The sequence below is a fragment of the Nyctereutes procyonoides genome, unplaced genomic scaffold, assembly GCF_905146905.1.
Source record: "Nyctereutes procyonoides isolate TBG_1078 unplaced genomic scaffold, NYPRO_anot_genome, whole genome shotgun sequence".
Taxonomy (NCBI): domain Eukaryota; kingdom Metazoa; phylum Chordata; class Mammalia; order Carnivora; family Canidae; genus Nyctereutes; species Nyctereutes procyonoides.
The window spans coordinates 75,942,112-75,969,082 of NW_026575146.1; the positions used below are offsets into that span (position 1 = coordinate 75,942,112).

General features: G+C 51.7%; 2 protein-coding genes across 3 annotated transcripts in view; both read left to right on the top strand.

Annotated features, from left to right (window-relative positions):
- SYMPK (symplekin scaffold protein) overlaps nt 1-8,088 on the top strand; it is a 36,941-nt gene extending 28,853 nt beyond the window's left edge. For both annotated transcript variants that reach the window (XM_055310353.1, XM_055310352.1), the window contains exons 19-27: nt 110-218; nt 475-575; nt 1,073-1,163; nt 1,877-1,978; nt 5,575-5,762; nt 6,618-6,794; nt 6,981-7,076; nt 7,344-7,685; nt 7,861-8,088. In XM_055310353.1, the coding sequence (XP_055166328.1) occupies nt 110-218; nt 475-575; nt 1,073-1,163; nt 1,877-1,978; nt 5,575-5,762; nt 6,618-6,794; nt 6,981-7,076; nt 7,344-7,685; nt 7,861-7,995 (1,341 nt within the window). In that variant the 3' untranslated portion in view covers nt 7,996-8,088. The remainder of the gene's footprint in view (nt 1-109; nt 219-474; nt 576-1,072; nt 1,164-1,876; nt 1,979-5,574; nt 5,763-6,617; nt 6,795-6,980; nt 7,077-7,343; nt 7,686-7,860) is intronic.
- A 272-nt stretch (nt 8,089-8,360) lies between these two features.
- RSPH6A (radial spoke head 6 homolog A) lies at nt 8,361-26,950 on the top strand. Its single transcript, XM_055310355.1, has 6 exons — nt 8,361-9,072; nt 12,207-12,444; nt 19,475-20,242; nt 21,335-21,479; nt 22,203-22,320; nt 26,595-26,950. Exons 1-6 carry the CDS (start codon nt 8,408-8,410, stop codon nt 26,830-26,832), a joined length of 2,172 nt encoding a protein of 723 aa, XP_055166330.1. The 5' UTR covers nt 8,361-8,407; the 3' UTR covers nt 26,833-26,950.
- The last annotated feature ends 21 nt before the right edge of the window (nt 26,951-26,971 follow it).

Below are 26,971 nucleotides of genomic sequence, written 5' to 3' on the forward strand. Positions count from 1 at the left end.
CACCCTGCCTCTCACACCCGGGCCTCCCTGAGTTCTCCCCTTCGGCCCCCTTGTCGTCCCCACATCACCAGCCCCCTCCCCAGCCTGCCATCCCTCCTTCTCTCTCTAGATCCGAGGAATGGGCATGAACTCACCAGAGCTGCTGCTGCTGGTAGAAAACTGTCCCAAGGGGGCAGAAACACTGGTCACACGATGTCTACACAGCCTCACGGACAAAGGTGCCATCCCCCGGGACCCCCACCTTTCATCCTTTCCTCCATGTCCCAGACCTTCCCCACGTGCCCTTCCCAAGACCTGGCCATCAGAGCTGCTGCGTATATTGCTAAGTGCATTTGAGAAACTAAGGGCCAAAGATTCCTGCTCTGAAATGGAGTTGGCCCTCCCCTTCCCTTGCACACGGCCACCACCATTTCTCCTTCCTCTTGGTGCTCACCCTCACCCCACCTGTGCTCCTGCTTACTCTTCTGCCTGCAGTCCCACCCTCCCCAGAGCTGGTGAAGCGGGTCCGGGATCTCTACCACAAGCGATTGCCAGATGTCCGCTTCCTTATCCCTGTGCTCAATGGACTGGAGAAGGTATGGCGCTAGATGTCCAGATGCCCCCTGATGAAGACAGGGCAGGGATGGGGAGGAGGCAGGTACCCATGTCAGACGCTAGTGAGCCCATCCCAGGTGCTTGTCAGACTACAGGGCAGTCTCAACTCTGCTTTATCCTCTGTGACCTCAGCCAGGCCACCGCCTCTCTGTGCCTTGGTTTCCTCCTCTGTCAAGTGAGGATCACCACACACACACACACACACCAAGGCCTAAATGTGCTTCCCCTGCCCAGGTCTTGTTCCTTACAGTCTGGGGGTCCTGGCAAGCCTTACTCTTCTCGTTTGTAAAGGGGATGATGTGGGTGGCACAGGAAGGCTCAGATGGGGAGTGATAAGGGTGGGGTGAGTCAGGCCCAGTGATGGGGAGAAAATTCAACCCCAAGGGACCAGAGGGAGTGAGAGGAGGGAAGTATCAGAAGGCGAGCAGTTGGGATGGGGGTTGCTATCTGACCTGCCTCCCCTGCCCTCCCCCTGCAGAAAGAAGTGATCCAGGCTCTGCCAAAGCTCATCAAACTCAACCCCATTGTGGTGAAAGAGGTCTTCAATCGCCTGCTGGGCACCCAGCATGGTACGTGAGATCTTTGATGTGGTCAGAAGGAAGCAAAGAGAACTTTTTTTTTTTCTTGGTGGGGAACAAAGCAAAGTTTACCGAGCGATATAGTACACAGCTCCTGAAGAGGGAGGATTCCCAAGAGTGTTGCCCAAAGAACTTTCAACTTAGAAAAACTACACAGTGACTGGGATGGACTCTTTTCCCTCACCCCAGGGGCTGGTGTTAGGGAGGGAGTGGAGGCTGCCCATTGCACACATAGCATGTGATCTCGAACCCACATACAAGAGCGTCTGGGACTCTCAAAACCGCACCAGCGGAGTGCCATTTCTCCTAGCTGTCTCCACGCAGCATCGCCTCTAAGCGCTGCCAATGAGCCCGTTGCCCAGCCTAGCCTGTGCTGTGCAGGGGTCCTGTCCTTCTGTGGTCACAGCCCAAGGAGGAGGGAGAGGACCTGCTGGAGCACATCAGATGTTGCCCTAGGAGGGAGGGAGGGACCCCACGTGGGGTGGGGAAAGGAGAGCAGCAAGGTGAAGGCCTCAGGCTGTGAAAGAAGGCTTCCTAGAGGGGATGGCATTTTTCTTCCCCTGTTCCTCTGTCCTCCCAGGCCCATCGAAGCAGAGGGTGTCTCATCTTCATTCACCACTCCCCTAATCTGGGAGACCCAAACACACCTTTTAATTTAGGTGTCCACGCTGTCTCCTTCCCCTTCCTACTCCCTCCCACTGCAGGCGAAGGGAACTCGGCCTTGTCCCCCTTGAACCCTGGAGAGCTGCTGATCGCATTGCACAACATCGACTCGGTGAAGTGTGACATGAAGTCCATCATCAAAGGTGAGGCGCTCCCCCCCTCTTCCCCCAAGTGGCCTGGCTGCTGCGGACCTGGGGAAGAACCTCAGTCACTCACATGTCCCCGCTGGAATCTGCCAAGTTGGAGATTATGCCACCTGCAACCCCATCTCGGCTCTGGACACCTACCCTCATTCCTTTGCCTCCCTCCCTTCCCTGCCCCCTCCTTCCCTCCCTCCATCCAAGGAACTGGTGCCTCTGCTTTGCGCTGGCACAGTGTAGTCCTCAAGAAAGGTGGGGAGCCCCTTCCTCCCGAGTCCTGGCCCAAGGAATGGAGGAAGCAGAGCCCTTGGCAAAACAGGGGCAGAAAGACACCAGCAGAGCAGATGGAGCACACCAGGGCAGTTGTTGAACCAGGATTAGATGCCAAGTCCAGCCTGGGCTCCAGTTGAGGCAGGAGAATGTGCCTCCAGAGCAGGGGGTTGGGGACAAACTGGCTGCTCACCTCAGTCAGCAGTTTGCTAATAGCTGCCTTCACCACTCACCGAGCACTTACACTGAGACAGGCTATCCTGAGTGCCTTACAGGCCTGCCTGCCAACACACACCACCCACTACCTGGTGAGTATGCTGACTTCCATCTTATAGATGAGGAGGTGGAAGTTCCAGAGAGGTTGAGGAACTTGCTCAGGGCCATACACAAGCTGAGTGAGTGGTGTAGTGGAACCGCAGAGCCTGACACCCGGTAGACCCGAGCTGGAATCCAGCTCTACCAGTTCCACTCACCTGGGGCATGCTGGGTCTCGGAGCACCACCTCCCGTAGGAGGACTGTTTCTGGCCCCAGAGTCGTGCTTTCCCACCAAGGTGGAAGCCCTGACTATCGCCCGCTCTACTCAAGACACCTGTCCTTTGATTCCTCCTCTTTCCTTTAAGAGCAGGGAGGGAGGGACACCCCCACCCCCCACCCCACCCCCATCCATGACCACCCCCAACCACCGCTTAGCTTAGCATCTAGCCTAAAATAGCTCCTCCCTGACTACTTATTTCCTAGCCACCCTCAGCAAGTTCTCTCTCAGAATCTTTGCGGTCAAGAGAGGAGCTTGCGGAAGTCTAAAACTCACACTACAACTGAGGAGGAACGAAGGCCTCTAGTATAAAAGAACAGTAAAGTGAAAAGAGTCTCAGGGGATCATCCAGAAATGGCCTTTTTAAAGTTCATTTGTTTATTTAAGTAAGCTCTACACCCCACATGGTGCTCGAACTCACAACCCCGAGACCAAAGGTCACACACTCCTCCAACTGAGCCACTCAGGTGCCCCAGAAGTGGCTCTTTTGCAGGCTGTGGCCCCTTTGATGGTGTTGGGGAAGCTGGGGCCTATCCCAAGGATGATAGCCTCACACAGTTTTGCATACAATGTGAGGGGATTCACAGATCCCACTAACCCCTTTAACAGACCCATATTAAGCCCCAGGGGAAAAAAGAACCTTGCCATAGGTTGCTCGGGTGGCCAGAAGCCAGGTCCCTGGAGATGTCCTCAAGGCCCGGCCTTTAGAGGCCCACCTATTCCTTCCTTCAAGCCCAGGCCTATACAGAGCCTCCATGCTGCTGAGCATGAACCTTCCAGCCACTCTCCCTACCTGCTGTTCATCCCCAGCACCCAATCTGGTGAATTCCCAGAGTACATTTCTTTGCTCAGGCACCCGTCGTTTTCCTGGATGCGCTGGGAACCCCTTTCAACTCTAAGCTCCAGATCCCAAAGTCCAATCCTGTTTTGTACACCATTAGAATCTCCCATGCCTGATAGTATAAGCATTCAGTCATGGCATGCACTCCCCACTTAAGCCACGCTCTTTCTCTGGTGAGCTGGACCCGTCCCCAGTGGTCTGGTGCAGCAAGTTAAAAAAACTGAGTGCCTCTGCTGAGCCCTCTGCCCATGCAGTGCTGGGGACACAGCAGAGATAGAGACAGCCCTGGTCCTGCTCTCCGAGGCTCACAGACCATCTCCAGACAGTAAGAGCCCACACAGTGAGCAGGGCTGGAACAGGGGAGCCCCAAGAGGACACCGGAGCTGAAACCACAGGGGGATGAATAGGGGTGAGGTAGCAGGAGAGACCCTGACCCCAGAGAAAGGAAGAATATTTTCAGGGGCCAGCAGATGTGCTGAAGAATATTTGCAGGGGCCAAGAGATGTGCTAGCATGGCCTGGTTCTAGAACTGCAGAGGTGAAGTGGACTAGATCTTGTGGTTTAGGGGAAGGGGCCTGGTTAGGAGAGGTCAGGCTTTAAGCAGTAAAAACAACCATGCCTGGGCCCCACCCACACGGGGTTTCATAGGTCACAGTAGTAGATTGGACTTAATCTCTTGACCTCTGGGAGGTACAGGGTCAGGTGAGCTTCTGAAAGGGACCCCTCCACCTGCTATGGAGGATGGATTAGAGGGCTGGGTGGGAGGCCCAGGAGGAGACTGAGGCTAAGGGGGAGGAGAGGAATGGGGGTTGGTGTGAACGTTTTTAGGCAGAGCAGCAGGAGCCAGCCACTAACTGGAAGGGAGAAGGAAGAGCTTTCTTGGTTTGTGGTAGGTTCACTCTGGCTTCTCTGCTGTCCTTCTACACTCTCCTCTGCTCCTTTAGCCTAGATACCTGCCCTACCCCACTCTAGTCTCCTTTCTGCCTGTGTTCCTGTAATCCCTCCATCCTTTCCCTGTTCCTTATAGGAGCCCCTTCATTCCTTATAGGCACCCACCCCTGTTCTCCATTAGCCTCTCAAGGATTGGGGGCCTCTCTTCTGGCTCAATAAAGACTTCCTGGTTGACAGACTCACATGGCAAGTGGTGTTTGGGGAAGAAGGGATTCAGAGGCAGTTCCTGGGGTCTCCCCATTAGCACAATGGATTGGAGCACCGCCGATCCCACTGGTTTTGGGGCACCACGACCCATTCGTGAGGGAACAGACCCCACGGTCTACCCTGGCCTGCCTACCTTTGTGGATCTCCTTATTCTGCCAGCCCTCGTCGGGCCCTTGCTGGCACTGGGTGTTGAACTGGGGAGCTCTATGTATGCCCACACTTCTTGCTCCTTCCTCCTTTATTACTGTGCCTCCCATATGGCCCTACCCCTGGTATCTCTCCAGCACCAGCACAAATCCTTAATGCTTGGTCAGAATTGGGAGTGGGCAGTCCCTTGACCATCCTGCTGGTGGACAGCATCTCCCTTCTCCAACAAGAGGACTTATGGAAGTCACAGCTGCCTTCCTCTCTGGTAGAGATGGAAAGGGGAAGCCAGAATGGGCCTCCAGGCACTAGCAGCCTGTCTTTCCTGCCTGAGCCTTTCCATGGGTTGTCCCCAAAGAAAAAGGGCCAGGGTCAAGGTCTGCCCACTCTGCCCAGCCATAGGGCTTCTAGCAGCTGGATCTGTCTCTTCCCATGGACCAACAGCTTAGGCTTTCCAAAGACCAGGCCACAGTGTCCCCTTGGGGACCTGCTGGGTGAGAAAGTCTCTGTCATCTGGAGCTTCAGGAATGAGGGCGAGACCTTCACTCGCATGGGCAGATGAATGGGGTTCAGGCTCTCTAAGGGTGGTGGGGCTCCCACCTCCCAGGGGTTGCTGGGCAAAGGGGATAGGCCCACTCTCCGCCTCCTCGCAGCCACCAACCTGTGCTTTGCGGAGCGGAACGTGTACACATCGGAGGTGCTGGCCGTGGTGATGCAGCAGCTGATGGAGCAGAGCCCCCTGCCCATGCTGCTCATGAGGACCGTCATCCAGTCTCTGACCATGTACCCCCGCCTGGGGGGCTTCGTCATGAACATCCTGTCCCGCCTCATCATGAAGCAGGTAACCCGCCCCTGAGCGCCGTAGTCCACTGCCTTCAGTACACTGAGGATAGATTTGGAGGCAGGACCCCAGGCTTTTCCAGCCTGCTCAACCTCCCCCGCTGCAGAGGGAGCCAGAATGAGGCGAGTGCGCTCTATGAGATCAGCCAGCTCCTTTGCCCTGTCCTGAGCCAAGACAGTACAGCCCAACAGGTCGCTAACTCAGCTCAAGGATGGCAGTTTGATGGGTGATAGGCAGAAACAGGTGGTAGGCTTCACGGACATCCCAGGAGAGGTGTAGTGCCCCAGGCTGCCACCTCTGCACCCAGCCAGGATGCATATTAGAGCTGAAAGGTGAGCCTGTTTCTCATGAGAAGCTACAAATCTGGGTTTCTAGAAATACCATGATCAACTAAACCCCTCTTACAAACTCTCAGATTAGATTCAGCCTACAGGTTGCATGCACACTTTGCAACATCTGGCTTAGAGATGAAATGCAGATTCAGACAGCACTGGGTTCAAACCTTGGTTCTTCCTCACGGTACCTGCCTGACCCTAGACAAGCCCACACACCTCCCTGGGCTTCATGGTTAGCAGGGCTGATGTCACCCCTCGGGGCTGCTGCAAGAGTAAAATGACCCAGTGCTCACATGAATGGGTGCTCTGTTTTCTCTTCTTTCTCTGAGCTGCCCTGATGCCTCAGCTGCTTGGGATCAGGAAGAGAAAGTCCTCTGGAGGGCTGGAGGGCAGGGCTGTAGGTAGCCAGGACTCTTGGATAGTAGGGATTTGGGCCCCATCTTGGTAAGGTCTTTCTTTCAGTTTCTGGGGTGGCTGCCTGCGTGCCCCCTCAGGACCACTCCCTCCCTGCCCCGTCCAGGTGTGGAAGTATCCCAAGGTGTGGGAGGGCTTCATCAAGTGCTGTCAACGCACCAAGCCCCAGAGCTTCCAGGTCATCCTACAGCTGCCACCCCAGCAGCTGGGTGCCGTCTTTGACAAGTGCCCAGAGCTCCGGGAGCCCCTGCTGGCCCACGTCCGATCCTTCACCCCCCACCAGGTACCCCAGGGTGTGGGATGGGTGGCACCATGGGTTCAGCCCTTGAGGACTGGATGGGGGTGGGCCGAAGGGAGCCCTGCACTGCCACAGAAGCCCAGGGGCTCTGCAGGGTCAGGGACCAGGGATCCGGGGTGTCCACTAGGGGTCTGAGCACTCCATAGAGCCCCCAACCTGCTCTTCCCCTAGCAAGCACACATCCCCAACTCCATCATGACCATCCTGGAGGCCAGTGGCAAGCAGGAGCCAGAGGCCAAGGAAGTGCCTGCGGGGCCCCTGGAAGAGGTGAGGGCCCACAGCCCCCCACCCCCCAAGCCATCAAGGCCCACCCTGTCCCCCTCCTCACCCCAGCCATCTCTGTCTGGTGGAAGCTCCTGCTGAAAGGGATGGGAGGTGGGGAAACATTGCCCCTTACATACTCCCTGTGCCCACCCTGCTGTCTGCCTCAGGGTGCTTTCTGGCTCCTTGCCACCAGCCTCTTGACAGCAGCCTATGACCTGGTCCGCCCTCCCCCACCACTCTGAGTTTCTGTGTGCCATTCCCCACCCCTAGGACGACCTGGAGCCTTTGGCCCTTGCCCCAGCCCCAGCCCCGCGCCCCCCTCAGGACCTCATCGGCCTGCGGCTGGCCCAGGAGAAAGCCTTAAAGCGTCAGTTGGAGGAGGAACAGAAGCTGAAGCCAGGAGTGGGAGCCCCCTCGTCGTCGTCGTCATCATCGTCGTCGTCGTCCTCTTCCTCCACCCGACCAGGCCCTCCCCAGCCCGAGGAAGCCATAGATTTCCGGGAGGAGGGGCCCGAGTGTGAGACCCCCGCCATCTTCATCAGCATGGACGACGACTCGGGGCTGACCGAGGCCGCACTCCTGGACTCTAGTCTTGAGGGGCCCCTACCTAAGGTAGGGATGACAACCTCAAAACAGCAAAGGGAGAAAACAATTAGGGCCCCGGGGTGAAGGGTGTATGCCAAGTGCCCAGGGTCTTGGGAAGGGGGAGGGTATAGCCCTAAGGAAGCTATGGAGGTAGGACCACGCTACGCTATCCTTGACCCGCTCCCCCTTCTCCTGTCACCAGGAGGCAGCGGGCGGGTTGACCTCAAAGGAGGAGCGCAGTCCCCAGACCCTCGCCCCTGCCGGAGAAGACACCATGAAGACCCCCAGCCCCGCCGCCGAGGAATCCGGGGAACCCGAGACCAAGGGGAACAGTTGACCGGGCTTGGTGGGGAAGGGGAGTGGGTCAGGGAGCTCGGGAAGGGCGGGGCGGGGCCTAGCCGTCGGGGCTTTGCCTTTAAAATTAAAAAGATCGCGGGTCTGGGGCGTGGATGCAGTCTCTCCTCTCTACCTACCTGTCAGCTGTGGGACTGCACAGATCAAGTGAACGCCCCCAGGTGCTGGCGGGAAGACTGGCAGGCCCTCCCTCGGTCGTGGGGGTGCGCCTGCGCAAAAGCCAACCCCTGGCCCCGGCGTCCCCGCGCGCCCTCCCCTGGTAACGGCCCGCCCCCTCCCTCCTTAGAAACGGGCGCGGCTGTAGAGGCTATCGGGCTTGTGCCGGCAGGTGGGCGACTGATCTGGCCTGCCTGTCTGCAAGCCTTCCTCAGGGAAGCTGTGACCCCTTTTGAACTATGGGGGACCCACCGCCTGACCCTGAACCCCCCTCCCAGCAACCCTCAAGCTGGAGGAGTTCCCAGACCTCCCAGCGGCGCAGTTGGGAAGTCAATCAGTTCCAGCCCAGCGTCTCTGAGGAGGTGCAGCAGATACCCCTCGATGGCCTGGACCTGCAGAGCAGTCAAGGGATCCCCGAGAGCCAGACCAACCTGCGGGGCTGGTCATCAGGGGCCAGCCTGACCCAACCGGAGAACTTGATGTACCAGCCTGAGGAAGCCCCGTTGGGTGGTCTAGAGTACCCGTCCCTGAATATGGGCTTTCCCTCTGAGTTACAGCCCCAACCTTACCTGGAAGAAGGCGAGAGCCAGGCCACCCGAACGGCCAGCCTAATGCTGCAGCAACTACAGCAGGGCCAAGGCAACCTCTTCCAGCAACTGGACTCTTCCTACCAGTCCGACTTCTTGGGCCAGTTCAACATGTACCAGAGAGAAGACCTACAGTTCCACCAGGGTGCCCAGCATGGGCCCTACATGAGGGATGACCCCACCCTCCAGTACACGCCCTCTGAGCTGGGCTTCATGCCCTTCAGTGTGGAGGTGCCTGAGCCAGAGCCTCGGGAGCTAGCTGTGCAGAATGCCAAGGCCTACCTGCTGCAGACCAGCGTCAGTTGCAGCCTCAGCCTGTGAGAAGGGGCTCATGAGTGGGGAGGGGGTGTGACCCAGGCAGGGAGAGGCCCCACCCACCCCAGCCCCATCTCTGCCTAAGGATCTGGGGTCTCTTCAGACAGGAGATCACCCCTCATGGGTCACCAGTGCCTGTTCCAGGGGCATCTAACTCAGACCAGGAGTCAGGGGATGAAACTGCTAACAATATCTAACATTTACTTACCAGACATTGTGCCACCATTCACACATTAGCGCCTGGTTCTCACAGCTGAGATTAGCACACCTACCTTTCCTGTTTTATAGAGGATAAACCAAGGCAGAGAAATTAGGTCCCATATCCAAGATGATAACAGCTAGGATGTGGCAGATGCATGTAATTTGGCTCCTGAGGCCCAATTATCCACTAATTTTTTTTGCCTGGAGAAGGAGCTTGCCAAGGCCACTTAGCTGTCCCCGTTACATCTTTGTAAAACTTGCATTCTACTGGCAGAATGGACAATATAAAAAGTGATAGGCAATGATAAAAGCTTAGGGGAAAAATAAGGCAGGGTAAAGGGGGGGTTAGTGAGTACATGTTACAATGGCACGAGGTCAAGGAAGGTAACATTTGGTCAGGGACTTGAAGGAGAGCATCTTGCAGGTAACTGGAGGAGAGGTTCAGGCATAAGACACAGCACGTTTAAAAGCTTTAAGGCTCGCTGTGTTTGAGGAACAGCAAGAAGGCTGGTATGACTGGAACCAAGCAAGAAAGGGGCAGCAGGAAGAGACAAGGCTGGAGAAGTAACAAGACTTGCTAAAGGACAAAACTGACCCCATGCCTCTCATGTGCAGAGCTTGCCATGGCCCCCCAGTGCCCTCAGGGATAGGTTCATGCCTCTCAGAACAGCCATTGGCTCTCCAAACTTCATCTCTAGATCCTAAATCAGGAGTTTAGTCAAAACATCTAGCTCTTCCCCACAGTTCCTTCCCACCCTTGGGAGCTTCCAGATCCCCTATTGAAAAGCTGTGGCAAAGTCTGACTTCTCCTTACCCTTTCCCAATTCAGTGATGGCTCTCCAGCATAGCCCAGACTGCCGCCGAAGGGTTTCCATCCAGCAGAGGGTTAGACATACATGCTTTGAAATCAGACCAGCCTGGTTTCAAATCCTGGCTGTGCAACCACTGTGTGACCTCATGACTTCAACTCTTCTGAGGCTCTGTTTCCTCAACTGAAGAGTAGGGATCATGATTGTTTCTCAGATGTATGATTGTGGTGAGAATCCTGCACTGCTCTCAAGTGTCCAGCATAGTCCTGGGCTTGAGTGCAAGGAAGCCATTACAGTACTGTCATCACTCTGCCTCCTTTCTTCCCACAACCCCTCCCCCTGCCCACTCCAGCCACTCTGACCTCCTCAGTGTTCCTCCACTATGCCAGGCACACCCTCAGCTCAAGTCATCTGCATGTGATTCCCAATCACATCCCCTGCAAACCATGGCAGTTTCGGTACTTTCTTTCCAATCCTTTTTACCTTTCCTTTCTTTTTCATGTAAGATTGCATTGGCTGGGACTTCCAGTACAGTGTTAAATACAAGCCTTGAAAGCAAGCATCCTCGTTCCCAGTCTTTTCACCATGTTTGGAGTGTGCTGTAGGTTACTTGTGGATCCCCTTTATACAATTATAAAAATTACCTTCTATTCCTAATTTACTGGGCTTTTTTTTATCGTAAGTGGGTGTTGTATGTTATCAAACTTTCTCTGCACTGGTTGAGGTTATCTTACAAATGTGTTTTAAGATTTATTATTTTATTATTTTTTTTAAATTTATTTATGATAGTCACACACACACACACACAGAGAGAAAGGCGCAGAGACACAGGCAGAGGGAGAGGCAGGCTCCATGCTCCATGCACCGGGAGCCCGACGTGGGATTCGATCCCGGGTGTCCAGGATCGCGCCCTGGGCCAAAGGCAGGCGCCAAACCGCTGCGCCACCCAGGGATCCCAAGATTTATTATTTTAGAGAGCACACACAAGTATAGGGGGAGGGGCTAAGGGAGAGAATCCCAAGCAGACTCCCTGCTGAGCAGGGAGCCCCTCTCAGGGCCCCATCCCAAGACCCTTGAAATCATGACCTGAGCTGAAGTCATGAGTTGGATGCTTCTGACTGAGTCACCCAGGTGCCCCAACTTGTTATATATATATATTAACATGATGAGTTATGTTTTTTCTACTTTTCTAATATCAGCCCAGTCCTGTTATTAGCCCAGTTTAATCATGGTATGTTGTCTTTTTGAGAGCAACTTTTTGCTGGATGCCAAATGCTAATATTTAGCTCAGGATTTCAGCATCCAGGGGCCCCTGGGTGGTACAATTGGTTAAGTGTCTGCCTTTGGCTCAGGTCATGATCCTGGGATCTTCCTGCTCAGCAGAGAGTCTGCTTCTCCCTCTGACTCTCCCCACCTGTCCCCTTGCTTGTGCTCTCTCACTCTCTCTCTCTCTCAAATAAATAAAATCTTAAGGGGCAGCCCAGGTGGCTCAACCATTTAGTGCCGCCTTCCACCCAGAGTATGATCCTGGAGACCCCGGGATCGAGTCACACGTCAGGCTCTCTGCATGGAGCCTGCTTCTCCCTCTGCCCCCCCCCTTCTCTGTGTGTCTCATGAATAAAATCTTTTAAAATCTTAAAAAAAAAATCAGCATCTATATTTCTAAATGAGATTGGCATGGAATTTGCCTCCTAGTTTCCTTGAGTTTTATTAAGATTCTGTTAGACTCATGAAATGTCTCAGGGCCTATATACCAGTTGCCCCCTCTGACTGAAACACCCCTAATATCTGTATGATTTGGCTCCTCACATCATTCAGATCTCAGCTTAAATGTCACCTTTGTGTGACCTTCCCTGGCCTCCCATATTCACAATGGGAAGCCATCTATCCCTGGCATTCCCTGTCCCCATTCCCTGCTCTGTCTTCACAGAAGGACACACTATATATTTTGCCTATTGGGTTAATGTCTGGCTCCATCAACGAATGTCCGCTCCACCAGGACAGGGACAGTTTCTCTTCTCCATGAGGGTCCCCAGCGCCAGGCACAGAACCAGGCACATAACAGTGAGCTCACTGAGCTGAGCTAGTGCTGTTTCCCACCTCCCACTCCCTCCCTGCGGAGGCAGGTATGAGCACCTGGTGAACCTGCTGACCAAGATCCTGAACCAGCGGCCCGAGGACCCCTTGTCCATCCTGGAGTCGCTGAACCGCACCGCGCAATGGGAGTGGTTCCACCCCAAGCTGGACACCATGCGGGACGACCCCGAGATGGAGCCCACCTACGAGATGGCGGACAGACAGAGGGGGCTGTTCCTTCGGAGCGGAGCAGGAGGCGAGGGCGAACAGGAGTTGGAGGAGGAAGTGGTGAGTGAGCCGGTGGGAGGGGCGCGCGGTGCAACGGGCGATGGCCAGGGCTTAGGCACCCCTAAGCTCAGGTCTGCAGGTGAGGGAGCGCACGCGGTACCCACCCAGAAACACAAACGATTTCGGTTTCATGTGCGTGCCGGGCCGAGGGGGCCAAGACCAGGTCACTGAGGGCTTAGAGTGCCAGGCCCAGGGGCTCGGGCTTTCTCCTGAGCGCCCTGGAGTGCCCTGCAAGCATCTGAAGCAGAAGAGCTAGTGGGCTCTGCTTTTTAGAAACCTGACTCCTGCAGCCGCCTGAAGTGGAGACTGGAGTCTCTTACTGTCTTTTCTTTAATCCTTCCTCCTGAGTATAATCTGCTTTGCAGACCTCCTGGAGTCTTTCAGGACTGAAGTGCGCAACCCCCCCCCCCCCCCGCGAGTCCTTGGACTCAGTTTCCCCTTTTGTTAAGTTGAGACCCTCTAAGAATTCTTCCACTCTTGGCCCCTTAACATTTCACTATCCTCAGAATATTTAATTCCACAACTATTGCCAGAATTGGACAACAGCCGAGAAATCAGGTAAAGTGTTCTTTCCCTCTCATGCAAGAAACATTTGTGGAGAACCCTTGTTTAGATCCTTTGGATACCTCCTAGGGCCTTGCTAAGAGCTTGAAGAGCACTGTCTCCTTTCATCCCTGAAGCAACCCTGCAAGGCAAGTGCTACTTATTCCTATTTGTGGAGGAAAGGCTCAGAGGGCACAGAGGAAGCACCATGACCTCCAGAGCCCCTGCCATACACGACCTTTGCCCTGTCTGCAGCCGCTGCTGCTCTGTGCTCACTTCCAGCTATGATTCTGAGACTCCAGGATTCTGGGGAAGGAACGCGCCACCCATGGGCGAGGAGAGCCCAGGTGGAAATCCCAAGTCTTGGGCACGAAGTTTTACCTGGGAGTGTGGTTTTAAATTTCAGATCCGGGGGCAGCTCAGAGGTTTAGCGCTGCCTTCAGCCCAGTGCGTGATCCTGTAGACCCGGGATCCAGTTCCACATTGGGCTCCCTGCATGGAGCCCGCTTCTCCCTTTGCCTGTGTCTCTGCCTGTGTGTGTGTGTGTGTCTTATGAATAAATAAATAAAATCTTAAAAATAAATAAAATAATAAATTTCAGATCTGGAGGCCCCACCCACTTAGAACTTCACCTTTCCTAATCCTTCCTACCCTGCCCCCGGATCTAAGGCAATATCTTTTTTTTAATTATTTATTTATTTATGATAGTCACAGAGAGAGAGAGAGAGAGGCAGAGAGAGAAGCAGGCTCCATGCACCGGGAGCCCGACGTGGGATTCAATCCCGGGTCTCCAGGATCGCACCCTGGGCCAAAGGCAGGCGCCAAACCGCTGCGCCACCCAGGGATCCCTCTAAGGCAATATCTAAGGCAATATCTAAGGCAGAGGGCCCTGCTGCACTCCTGGGAAATTCTATCCCTTGGGAGGCTCTGCCCCTTTATATTTGTGTCTGGATGGGGGGGGCCCTGAAGGCCCCACCCCACCCCTTTAGAACTTGGGAGCTGGAATTCTTTTTTTTTTTTTTACTTTTTAATATTTTGCTTTTATTTTATTCATGAGAGGCAAAGGGAGAAACAGAGCAGGGAGCCTGATGTGGGACCCGATCCCAGGATCCCAGGATCCCAGGACCTCAGGACCATGACCTGAACCAAAGACAGACACTTAACTCACTGAGCCACCCAGGTGCCCTGGAGCTGGAATTCCTTTATTTATTTAGTCATGAAATACAATTTATTTAGTCATGAAATACAAACACATAGAGGCAGAGACACAGGCAGAGGGAGAAGCAGGAGCCCCATGTGAGACTCCATCCCAGACCCCACGATCATGCCCTGAACCAAAGGCAGAGGCTCAACCACTGAGCCACCCAGGCATCCCTGGAGCTGGAATTCCTTTTTTTTTTTTTTTTTTTTTAATTTACTTATGATAGTCACAGAGAGAGAGAGAGAGAGAGAGAGAGAGAGGCAGAGACACAGGCAGAGGGAGAAGCAGGCTCCATGCACCGGGAGCCCGATGTGGGATTCGATCCCGGGTCTCCAGGATCGCGCCCCGGGCCAAAGACAGGCGCCAAACCGCTGCGCCACCCAGGGATCCCTGGAGCTGGAATTCCTAATGGGAGGTCTGCAAAAGGGCAAAATTGTGGGCATTTGTGACATGTACATGTCTCTAAGAAAAGACTTAAAGAAATTCAGCTTTTTGTGTTTATTTTTCTGATAGAAGATGAGGCTCTCATTTCCCTTTTCCTATTTCTTCTAAATTGCTAGCTGACATCCCCAACAGCCTTTGTGGAGTAATACATTCTTTCCTTACCGCTTCCTTTGAAATGCCATCTCTATGATTTATTTACACCTATATGGACTTGACCTGTTTGTGGATTCTCTTTTCTTCACCTTTACTCTGTGTATGGCTCTCTGCTCTAGAACTCTCCAGCTTGCTGTGTACAGCCACTGCAACGCAGATTTGGCTATTTGGTAGCAGAAGGTTCCCTGTCACTGTGCCTCTGTTTCGTAACAGAGGCTGGTTATTCTTCCATTTATAATTTCAGACTAACTTAGGGCACACTTAGCATGGAGTTGGCCTGGGGTTCCCTCTCTTCCTCTCCCTCTGCCTCTCCCACCTCTTGTTCTCTCTCTCTCTCTCAAAATAAATAAATGATACCTTTAAAAAGTAACTTCAGACTAACTTTAGTATTACTGCATCACATTCCAAAAACTAACACTTTACTGTATACCTGTTTGACAGCATAGATCACATTAAGGCAGGAAGTAGATGATGTTGCAGAACTGGAGACAAGTGGTTAAAACAAGATAGAAGTTTCTCTCACACCTGATATTCACACCTGATATTCAAGCAGTCCACAGCTGAGAAGGTTGGCTCCCCTGGGAAGGGGCACTGAAGGCTGTCTTCTCCCCCATTCCCAACCCCCTTCCTTGTTTCTACACCAAGAGAACAGTGGTGGGTTTTTTTTTAAGATTTTATTTATTTATTTATGAGAGACACACAGAGAGGCAGAAATATAGGCAGACAACCAGGCTCCCTGAATGGAGCCTGATGCGGGACCCAGTCTCAGGACCCCAGGATCATGCCCTGAGCCAAAGGCAGATGCTCAAGATGCCTGGGAGGCTCAGTGGTTGAGCATCTGCCTTTGACTCAGTGCGTGATCCTGGGATCCTGAGATCTTGATTGAGTCCCACATCGGGCTCCCTGCAGGGAGCCTGCTTCCACCTCTGTCTGTGTCCCTGCCTCTCTCTCTGTGTGTCCCTCATGAATAAATAAAAAAAATCTTTAAAAAATACAAAACAAAACAAAAAAACAAACAAACAAACAAAACAAAAAAAAAACAAAGGCAGATGCTTAACCACTGAGCCACCCGGGTGTCCTGAGAGAACATTTTTCAGCATCATAGAAGCCTGGGTATAAATCCCCTCTCTGGCCAATGCAGTCAGTAAGGCTTGCTTCTGGCCCCAAATGCTTAATTGCATCAAGCTCCCCGCAGGGAGCCTGCTTCTCCCTCTGCCTATGTTTCTGCCTCTCTCTGTGTGTCTCTCCTGAATAAATAAATAAATAAATAAATAAATAAATAAATAAATAAATAAAATGGACCAAGCATTTCAGAAAAACATTTAATTACTTCATTTGGCCAAGAGTGGGCAGAATTGGGGCATCTTGTCTGTGAGATCACTAAGAATCCGGCTTTTCCCTCCCCTCTGCTCTTTTGGTCCTTGAGCCCATCACTTGATGTTCAAAAAACCGTTGCTACAGCCTCAAACATCATATCCCCACACCAGTGTCCCAAAAAGGGAGGAAAGGAGCTTGTCTGTGTATGTCTCCCCCCTTTAAAAAATTTTTTGGGGGGTGCCTGGCTTGCTCAGTCTAAGGAGGCTGCGGCTTGATCTCAGGGCTGTGAGTTTGAACCCCATGTTGGAGGTAAAGATTACTAGAAAAATAAATAAACTAGGGGCACCTGGGTGGCACAGTTAGTTGTGTTGACTCTTGCTTTTGGCTCAGGTCGTGATCTCAGGGTCATGGGTTCAAGCCCCCAGGTTGGGTTCTGTGCTCAGCACAAAGTCTGCTTGAGAGTCTCTCTCCCTCTCCTTCTCCCCTCCTGCTCATGCTCGTTCGCTCTCTCTATATCTATCTCAAATAAATAAACTTTAAAAAATTAAAATTAAAAAAATAAATTTTTAAAATTGGGAGTAAAAGTTTCCCAGAAGCCTCTCAGAAGACCTCTGCTTGCATCTCATTGCCCAGATTGAGTGACATAACAATCCCTGGCTCCAAGGGAGGCTGGGAAAACAACCTTGGAGCAATGGAGAAAGGGCTTGGGGATGGTGCTGGCTCAGCCAGCTGACAGGACTGATTGACCCTTTTCAAGCCAAGGGTAGAGATGTGGCTGGGGCCCACGGCAGAGCTGGTATTCAGGGACCCCAGTGCCCATACTTCACTTTTGCCCCTCTCTCCTCCTGGCCCTCTCTACTTCACAACATACAGCTGCCCCATAGCAGCTGAGTTTACTTTTTTAAAAATACCATCCAGTTGCCATCAGGAAATCCTTTCTCCCAGATCATAGATGGGGTCTTCCCAGAAACTGGGAAGAAGAAAGAGTCTGGCCAGAGAATCTGTGTTCAAACCCAGTGTTACCAAAGGAGTAATTTCTAGGCAGGGTGAATGCCAGCTATACTCTAACTCAGTCACACATTATGGGGCAGTAAGGGGAGTAGAAAGAGAAGCAGAGTCTGATCTGTCATTTTAGGTCAGTTTTCCACTCTTGCTCCAATCAACAGTGGCCAAGGTGGAGACATTATAATTTAAACATGATTGGTAAGGGCACTCCATTGCAGTGTGGACTGGGGGGTGTGTGGATTAGGCGGGGAGGATTCTCAGAAAGAAGGTGATGCCACTGGTCCATGGGTCAGGCACACACTCCCAAGAAAGTTTCCTAGGCTCATACCTTTTCTTCCTTCCTGTCAGCAAGGTGTCTTAGAATTAAGTTTGACTCAGCCCTCCCTGACTTGCTGGTGTCAACATCAATTAGGAAGACAAGCTTTTGCATTGTGTTTACAATTGAAGGAAAGTACCAGAACTACTTTCAAAAGAACAATTCTCCTATTCTAGAATATTGGGCTGTGCCTCTATGGAGCCGAGATAACCAATAGCACAATCTCAGTGGCTTAATATTATACAATTTATTTCTTGCTCACATTACCTGCCCATCCAGAGTTGGCAAAAGAACTTTTTGCTCATCAGCTGCTTGAGATCCCAGGATGATTTCTTGATGGAGATTGCCACAGATTGTGCCACAGGCTTCCACAGTTGCAGAGTAAAAAGCGCATAGCCAACCCCACATTGGCTCTTACAGCTTCTGCCTGGCTGTGACATGTGTCCCTCTCTGTCACTGCTGCTTCAAGTATTCAGAGCAAGTGACATGGCCCCTCCCTGAGTACAATGGGGGTAGAGGTGGGAGCCTATCATTCTTCTTTGGGGAGGGACTGCAAACACTTGCAGACCATAGTATGCCTATGTCCAGCAGGCATAGGGAGAAGATGCAATAAATTGTTCATCTTTTTTTTTTAAGATTTTATTTATTCATGAGAAACACAGAGAGAGAGGCAGAAACATAGGCAGAGGGAGTAGCAGCTCCCTGCAGGGAGCCCAAAGCAGGACTTGATCCCAAGACCCTGGGATCACACCCTGAACTGAAGGCAGATACTCAACCACTGAACCACCCAAATGTCCCAATAAATTGTTCGTCTTAACACTATTCACAATTGGAGCTTTTATGAAAATGAGAATGCAATATATAAACCTTTAGAAAAAAAAACCTCAGTATGCTTGTCACCAAATTTTCACAGCAACTGTTGTGATTTAAGCATCAGCATCATATTTACACCAAACATCTGTTATGGATTGCTTTGTGTCCTCCAAAAATTCTTGTGAAGGAGAAAGTATCCCTCCTCCAGGTGCTTCAGAATGGGACCTTATTTGGAAGTAGGGTCACTGCAGATGTAATTAGTTAAGATGGGGTCATTGTGGAATAGGGTGAGCCCCTAGTCCAATAAGACCAGCGTCCTTAAAGGAGGTTAAATGTGGACACAAAGTCTCAGTCATCCACTGTGTGGCTCCCACACTTACCTATTTCAGTTTCAGTCACACACTTAAGGTGGACCCATGTTGTTTTCTTATTGATGCTCTAACGAATTTAGTGGCTTAGATTTCTGGACCTGAACAAAAAAAAAAAGTATTCAGGTTACCCTTGTGGCCATATGGTTATGGGGGTGGCTGGACCCAAACTTCAATGTTTTCTAGTCCCAGTCCTCAACTTACTTGTTCTCACTCCCTTCCTGCCCTCACCCCCTGTCTCTCTGTCTCTCCCCTTCTGTCTGCCTGAACAAAGCAGATGGTGAAGGAGGAGGCAATGAGGGCAAGACTTATCATGCCCATCCTCTGACATCATTGATTCCTGAACTCAAAACCAGCCTCTTCCCTTAATTTGCTATATGATTTAGGGTATCTGTTAAGGGTGCATTTGGCTGCAAGTAACAGAAAACTACAAGTGGCCGCTTTGTCCCATAGAACAAGGCCAGGAGGTAAGGCAGCTTAGTGATGCCATTGGGGAGAGGCAGTTTCCACCTTTCAGCTCTACCATCATTATGGTGTGGAACATTGTCTCCCATATGTTGCCTCATGGCCCCAAAATAGCTGCTGTGCCTCCAGATTTCACATCCTGTTCCAGGCAGAAGGAAGAGGGAAGGATGAAGGAGTAAAGGATTTTCTCCTAGTGGTTTTTTGTTGTTATTGTTGTTGTCGTTTTGCCTTTTCTTTCATATAATGGACATCCTCCCCAAGGACTCGCCCCTACATCTCACTGACCAACCGTGATTGCATCAGCAGCTGGGTTACAGAGTAGTTCCCTTCTCTGGATTTTAGAAGAGTCAGGCTGGGGAGCCAGGCTTCAGCCTTCCCTCTGCCCTCCACCCCACCCCTCCGCAGGTTGAGACAGCGGTGCCCAACATCATGGAAACCGCCTTCTACTTGGAACAGGCTGGTGTGGGCCTGAGCTCAGACGAGAGTTTCCGCATCTTCATGGCCCTGAAGCAGCTTGTGGAACAACAGCCCATCCACACCTGCCGCTTCTGGGGCAAGATCCTGGGGCTCAGCCGCAGCTACCTAGTGGCTGAGGTGGAGTTCCGGGAGGGCGAGGAGGAGGCGGAGGAGGAGGAGGTAGAGGAGATGATGGAGAGCGCCGAAGGCATGGATGCTCATGGCGGCGAGGAGGAGGGCGAGGAGGACGAGGAGAAGGTCATCGACATTATCCCCAAGCCCATGTGGAAGCCACCACCCATCGTCCCCAAGGAGGAGAGCCGCTCGGGCACCAACAAGTACCTGTATTTTGTGTGCCACGAGCCGGGCCGGCCGTGGACACGGTTGCCGCACGTCACGCCCAGCCAGATCGTGCAGGCCCGCAAGATCAAGAAGTTCTTCACCGGCCACCTGGACGCGCCCGTCAACAGCTACCCGCCCTTCCCGGGCAACGAGGCCAACTACCTGAGGGCCCAGATTGCACGCATCTCAGCCGCCACGCACATCAGCCCTCTCGGCTTCTACCAGTTCAGCGAGGAGGAGGGTGATGAGGAGGAAGAGGGCGGCGCAGGCCGCGACTCCTACGAGGAGAACCCCGACTTTGAGGGCATCCCGGTGCTGGAGCTGGTGGATTCCATGGCCAACTGGGTGCACCACACGCAGCACATCCTGCCGCAGGTGAGGACCAGGGACCCCAGCCTCTTCACCTGGGGCAGAACCAGGGGCTCCCCAGCACTGCTCTCTGCCAGACGCAGTGCTGAATAATGTGCATTCGCCCGTTGTTTTCATTCACTCTGGGGAAATCCGCTGACAGTGGCAGAGACCTTCCGGGGCCACGTGCATCTTGGTGGCCTGCATTTTTCAGATTTTTGAAAAGGTGACAGCACACACATTCTAGATATCATGCAGCAGCTCAAGCTGGGGATGGGACTGCAGTACCGCTCAGAGACTGTTTCTGTTGCAAATTGCTTCTCATTAGTTCAGGTTGGGGTTGCTGCCAAATGACACACACACAAAAAAAAGTATGCTTTTCACAGCTTTTCAGAATTTGGAATTGTGGACAAGAGACTGAAGACCTGGCTTTCTCAAATGCCCGACTTGTTGGACTCTACATTCATTCATTCAGTCATTCAAGGAAACACCTGCTGTGTGCTAGGAACTTTTTATTCATTCATGTATTCAACAAACTTCTATTGACTCCACCTACCTCACTCCCTGTTGCAATATTTTATTGAATCCAAATAACTTTTTAGATTGTTATGACTATCATTCCCATTTCATAGTTGAGGCAACTGAAGTCTGCTCTATGCTGTGCACTTCGGTTCACTCATTCAACGAACATGAATCAGCCCTCCAGTGCCTCATAGAATCCAACAGCAGTCTAATGAGAGAGGCCCCTATGACACCACTATTTCACAGGTGAACAAACAGAGGATCATATGGGCTGCAGAATGTCAGCTCCACAGGGCAGAGATGGGAGGGGTCTCTTCTCTCAAGGATGTATCCCCAGCACCTACCTGTATATAGTAAGCACTCATTAAATACATGAAAAATGAGTGGATGAATGCACAGTTGGGAGCCACACAGCTAGCAGATAGCAGGCGTCTCCACCTCACCACTACAGCTCTCTCAGGCTGTCCTCCCTCCTGCAACCCTGCCCATACCTGGGTCCCTGAGGACAGGGCCAGTGCCCAGTGTCCTTCCTGGCCCCTTAGCCCCTCCCAGAGTCCAGGTGCCGACTGACCTTCCCCTTCTTCTCCTCCCCTTCAGGGCCGCTGCACTTGGGTGAACCCTTTGCAGAAGATGGAAGAGGAAGAGGAGCTGGGGGAGGAGGAAGAGAAGGCAGATGAGGGGATGGAGGAGGTGGAGCAGGAGGTGGGGCCCCCGCTGCTCACCCCGCTCTCAGAAGATGCAGGTAATGGTCCTCTTCCTTCATACATGCCAGCCCATCAGCCCAGGTGGGAGAAAGTAGGGGTGGGGGGGACAAGAAGACTGCCGAGGGCATCTCTCTGAGCCTCAGATATTGTCTCCTCTATAATATGGGGTTGGTGACAGTGACCCCCTCTTGGGGTTATGGGGACATGTCCATCTTGAGAGTCATGTCAAGCACATGGCCATGTTGCAGATGGGAGGGATATGATGTTTTGAGCCCCATGTGGGTTTGGGGGAGAGAGGAAGAGAGAGAGTTAGAGAGGCTTTCCCCCAAGGAGGCAGGACCTGAGTTGGATTTTGGAAGCCTGGAGAGGAATTTCCTGAGGTCAGGGCCTCAGGTCCCTGGAGGAAGGGAGAAGGAGAGGCTGAGAGTGCGTGAGTGGACACAGCACAAATTTGAACCCAGATCTCCGGGAGCCCAGGGCCTGTGCTGTGCCCTCTGCACTGTGGCCCAAACCAGTAGCCAGCCTGGAAGGGAGATCATAGCATCTCTTGCAAGGGAGGTGAGGTAAGTATACCCACTTCTTGGGTGTGGTCACTGAAGCTCAGAGAGGTGCGGTGGCTTCCTGGGGCCAGCCACAGTTCCCTTCATGCCTCTTCCCTATCCTCCTCCTTTGCTCCCTCCCCTCTTTCTGTCTCCCCTCCAGGGGGTTGTGCAGGGCTTCAGGAAGCTCTGACCTCCCTGGTGCTCTCCATTCCCCTGCAGAAATCATGCACATGTCTCCCTGGACTGCCCGCCTGTCCTGCAGTCTCTGCCCGCAGTACTCCGTGGCTGTCGTACGCTCCAATCTTTGGCCAGGGGCGTATGCCTACGCCAGTGGCAAGTAGGTCTTCTCCTAATCCCTTCCAGCAAAGAAAACCCCTCCAACTTCTTCAGAGTCAGGGTGAGGGCAGGGGGCGGGGCGGAGATTGGCAGGACCCCCTTCAGGAAGCCCCCAGGGCTGACTCCCACACTCAGCTCCAGGAGTTCCACTAAGAAATCTTATCCGAGAAATCCTCGGATAAGAGAATGGAGAATCAGAGAGAGAAAGGAATGGAACCAGGGTCACACAGCATATGCAGGATTCAAACCCTGGATCTCTGGCCTCCCAGCCCAGGCTTCTTGGCTATGTGGGTCACAGAGCTTGAAAGGACTCAGGAGTCCACTTTGAGGTAGCTGTGACAGGAGCAGAGGCTTGTGTCTGGGGGAGTCTAGCTCCTTCCCTGGACCCCCTGGACAGTTCTTCCAATTTGAATGTTCTCCTCTGCTGGGCAGAAGTCCTCCCAACCAGGATCCCCCACCAGCTGCTCCCAAAAGGTCTGCAGGCTGAAGTCACTCCTGCATCTTCCCACCTGCAGCTACACACTCACCACCCACTCACTACACATCAAGAGTCCCTGGGTCTCTCCCACCAGGCGCATCCCAGCCTTCCTGCTTAACCACTTAGGGAGTGCACCCCGCAGCCATCGGGTGGGCGCACTTACCAGCTCTGTCCACCAGATGGCATGATAAGTTTCCATAGATTTTTTTATTTTTCCATCTCTGTGATAAACCTATACTTTGTTGGATCCTATGATGAGATTTCAAGTAATCTTGATACTTCAATTACATTCTTGGCATTTTCCCCTCTCCAGAAACAAGGAAGAATCTCGCCTGCTTGTTTTTGCCAACCCCCTTCTTCTGGCCACATCCTGATTTGCCAACATCTGTTCTTTTCTTTCTTTTAAGATTTTATTTTTTTTAATTTTAATTTTTTAAATTTTTAATTTTTTTTATTTTTTATTTATTTTTGATAGTCACAGAGGGAGAGAGAGAGAGGCAGAGACACAGGCAGAGGGAGAAGCAGGCTCCATGTACCGGGAGCCCGACGTGGGATTCGATCCCGGGTCTCCAGGATCGCGCCCTGGGCCAAAGGCAGGCGCCAAACCGCTGCGCCACCCAGGGATCCCAATTTTTTAAATTTTTAAAAAGACTTTATTTATTTATTCATGGGGGCCGGGCAGAGGAAGAAGCAGGCTCCATGCAGGGAGCCCGATATGGGACTTGATCCCAGGACTCCAGGATCATGCCCTGGGCCGAAGGCAGATGCTAAACCGCTGAGCCACCTGGGAATCCCAAGACTATTTTTAAGTAATCTCAACACCCAATGCAGGGCTCAAACTCATAACCCTGAGATCAAGAGTCACATGCTCCATCAACTGAGCCAGCCAGGCGTTCTGCCAATATCTTTCTGAAAGCAACAGATCCAAATTTGGAACTCCATTCACTCATCCAACCTTCACTCACCCAAACACCACTCAATCATTCATCCCTCCAACTATTTTTTTTAAATATTTTATTTATGTGGGAGAGATAGAGAACGTACACAAGCACAAGTGAGGGGAGGGGCAAAGGGAGAAGCAGGAACAGATTCCTCACTGAGCAGGGAGCCCAGATAGGGCTTGATCCCAGGACCCTGGGATCACAACCTAAGCCAAAGGCAGACACTTACCAATTGAGTCACCCAAGTGCCCTGCTCCCCTTTCTTTTTCTTTATAAAAGACTTGGATGTTACTGTTTGATAGCTGTATGTTAGGTCCCAGGCCCTTTATTGAAAAGATGATGTGGATCGTGCCTCTGAGCAGACAGAAGAAGCATAGACATTAATCATACAGCACACACCCCCTCAGCTGAATAAATACCCTGTTATGAACTAAGTACCACTGGGGACAGTGGAGGGACCAATTACAGCTGGAAATTGTCATCTTAGGGGATCAGAGTAGATTCCTGGGAAGAGCAGCCTTGATGTGAAATCTTTGGGAAAAGAGAAGTAACAAACAGGGAGAAAAGCAGATAGAAGACACTCTAGACCAGAGGTTCCCGGACTGGGAGTGCACAGGATCTGGTTAAACTGCAGGGTCAGGTGGGCACAGGACTGGGGTTGGGGCCTGAGAGTCTGTCTTCCTTGCAAGTTCAATCTCACGGGTGAGGTTTCCAAGGAAGTAGTATATTTGAAAGCTCTGAGAAAGACCTGGAGGAAAACAACTGTCTCCAGAAGACCAAGGCTGTGATAAAGGGCAAAGCCACAGAGCCTTCATGGCAAACTCTCCATTCCCCTTTCCCCCCAGCCCCCTGCTATTCCTCTCTGCCTCTCTTCCTATCTCCTGGTCCCCTTCCTTTTCTCCCATATTCTCTTCTAATTAAAATTCTGGGAACAGGTAGACTGGGAGGCTTGGATGGCACCCAATTATGTTTGTGTTTATTATCAGTCTCCTCCTTCTAGAATGTAGGCACCACAGCAGGGATTCTTGCTTAACGTGTTCACTGCTGGGTCCCCACATCTAGACCAGCACTGTCCAATGCAAATAAAATACAAGCCACCTGTATCACTTTCGATTTTCTTTTCTTTTCTTTTTTAAGATTTTATTTATTTATCCATGACAGACACACAGAGAGAAGCAGAGACATAGGCAGAGGGAGAAGCAGGCTCCCAATGGGGAGCCTGATGTGGGACTCGATCCCTGGACCCCAGAATCATGACCTGAGCCAAAGGCAGACGCTTGACCACTGAACCACCCAGGTGCCCCCTGCTTTTTTTTACTTTTTTATTTTTAATTTTTTTCTATTTTTTAAATTAAAAAAATTTTTTTCCAGTGCTAGCCACATTCAAGAATAAAAACAAAATTCATCTTAATAATATATTTTATTTCACCCTAAATATCCTAAATGCTATCATTACAACATGAAATCAGTAATGTAAAAATTATCAAGCTGTTTTGCACTCTGTCTTATTTTCATACTATGTCTTCAGAATCTGCTGTGAAGTTGACACTTACAGTACATTTGTTTGATGCTACCTTTTCATCAGAAGTACTTGACCTGTATTCATTTTTTAAATGGATTTTATTTATTCATGAGAGACCCAGGGAGGCAGAGACACAGGCAGATGGAGAAGCAAGCTCCCTGCAAGGAGCTCGGTGTAGGACTCGATCCCAGGACCCTGGGATCACCACCCGAGCCAAAGGCAGACGCTCAACCACTGCCACCAGGTATCCCTTGACCTGTATTCAGATTTCACAACATTTACAGTTGACATAATAGATTTGGGTACCCAAGTTGCCCCAGACATGCTTAGACATTTGCCAATAACCATACTGAGTATCAATTTTATTGCTTAAATGTAAGTTCATTAAAATGAAATAAAATCCACTCTGACAACAACAGAACACACATTCTTCTCAGGTGCACATAGAACAGCTTCCAGGACTAGACCGTGAAACAAGTCTCAATACATTTACCCAGATATTGGTCATACAAAATATGTTCTCTGGCTACACTGGGGTGAAATTAGAAATCATTAACAGAAGAAATTTGGGGGAATTTCACAGATAACACATTCCTAAATAACCAGGGGTGCTGAAGAAGAAATTGCCGGCAAAAATAGAAAATCAGGGCAGCCCGAGTGGCTCAGCGGTTTAGCACCACCTTTGGCCTAGGGTGTGATCCTGGAGACCCGGGATCGAGTCCCACATCGGGTTCCCTGCATGGAGCCCGCTTCTCCCTCTGCCTGTGTCTCTGCCTCTCTCTCTCTCTCTGTCTCTCATGAATAAATAAATAAAACCTTTTTAAAAAATAGAAAATCAAATACAATTTAGGCACTTGGGTGGCTCAGTGGTTGAGTATCTGCCTTTGGCTCAGGTCCCGGGATCGAGTCCTGCGTTGGGCTCCCTGCAGGGAGCCTGCTTCTCTCTCTGCATATGTCTCTGCCTCTTTCTGTGTGTCTCTTATAAATAAATAAAATCTTTTTTAAAAAAGAAAAAATCAAATACAATTAGAAACTCGGTGGTAAAAAAAAAAAAAGAAACTCAGTGGTTTGGTCACACTAGCCACATGTCAAGTGCTCAGTGGCTATATGTGTTGTCGTAGAGTGTGACTCTAGACACACCTGGCACTTAGGAGTCAGATGCTCAAAAAAGATTGAAGAACGAACACCCAAACAAGTGATATCTGTGGGCAGATATCACCCCACCACCCACCACTTTGCAGTCATGCTGTGCCCCCAACTGGGCCCTACTTTCAATGAAAGCCCAGGCTGGGGCCTTCAAGAGAGGATTTCCCAGTATCTCTCTGCCTTTGCAGGAAGTTTGAGAACATCTACATTGGCTGGGGTCACAAGTACAGTCCCGACAACTTCAACCCACCCCTGCCAGCCCCCATTCAGCAGGAGTACCCCAGGGGCCCAGAGGTCATGGAGATGAGTGACCCCACTGTGGAGGAGGAGCAGGCCCTCAAGGCAGCCCAGGAGCAAGCCCTGGCAGCAGCAGAGGAAGAAGAGGAAGATGAGGAAGAAGATGAGGATGAGGACCTGGATGACTGAAGGGGACCCCATAGCCCCCTCCCCCAAGCAGGTAGATAGCAGGTTTTCCCTTACACATTGTTAGCAATGCATTGTTTTTTTTCACGGTTGTTTTGATTTCTGCCCGTGGAGGGCAGGAGTAGAAGAGGAAGGTAGCTGC

What these genes read in the sequence shown, in the direction of transcription:
- RSPH6A (XM_055310355.1), top strand. Translation starts at nt 8,408, where the DNA reads ATGGGGGACCCACCGCCTGACCCTGAACCCCCCTCCCAGCAACCCTCA. An exon ending in GTCAGTTGCAGCCTCAGCCT is followed by an intron (nt 9,073 to 12,206) that starts GTGAGAAGGGGC and finishes CTGCGGAGGCAG; the next exon opens with GTATGAGCACCTGGTGAACC. An exon ending in CCCGCTCTCAGAAGATGCAG is followed by an intron (nt 21,480 to 22,202) that starts GTAATGGTCCTC and finishes ATTCCCCTGCAG; the next exon opens with AAATCATGCACATGTCTCCC.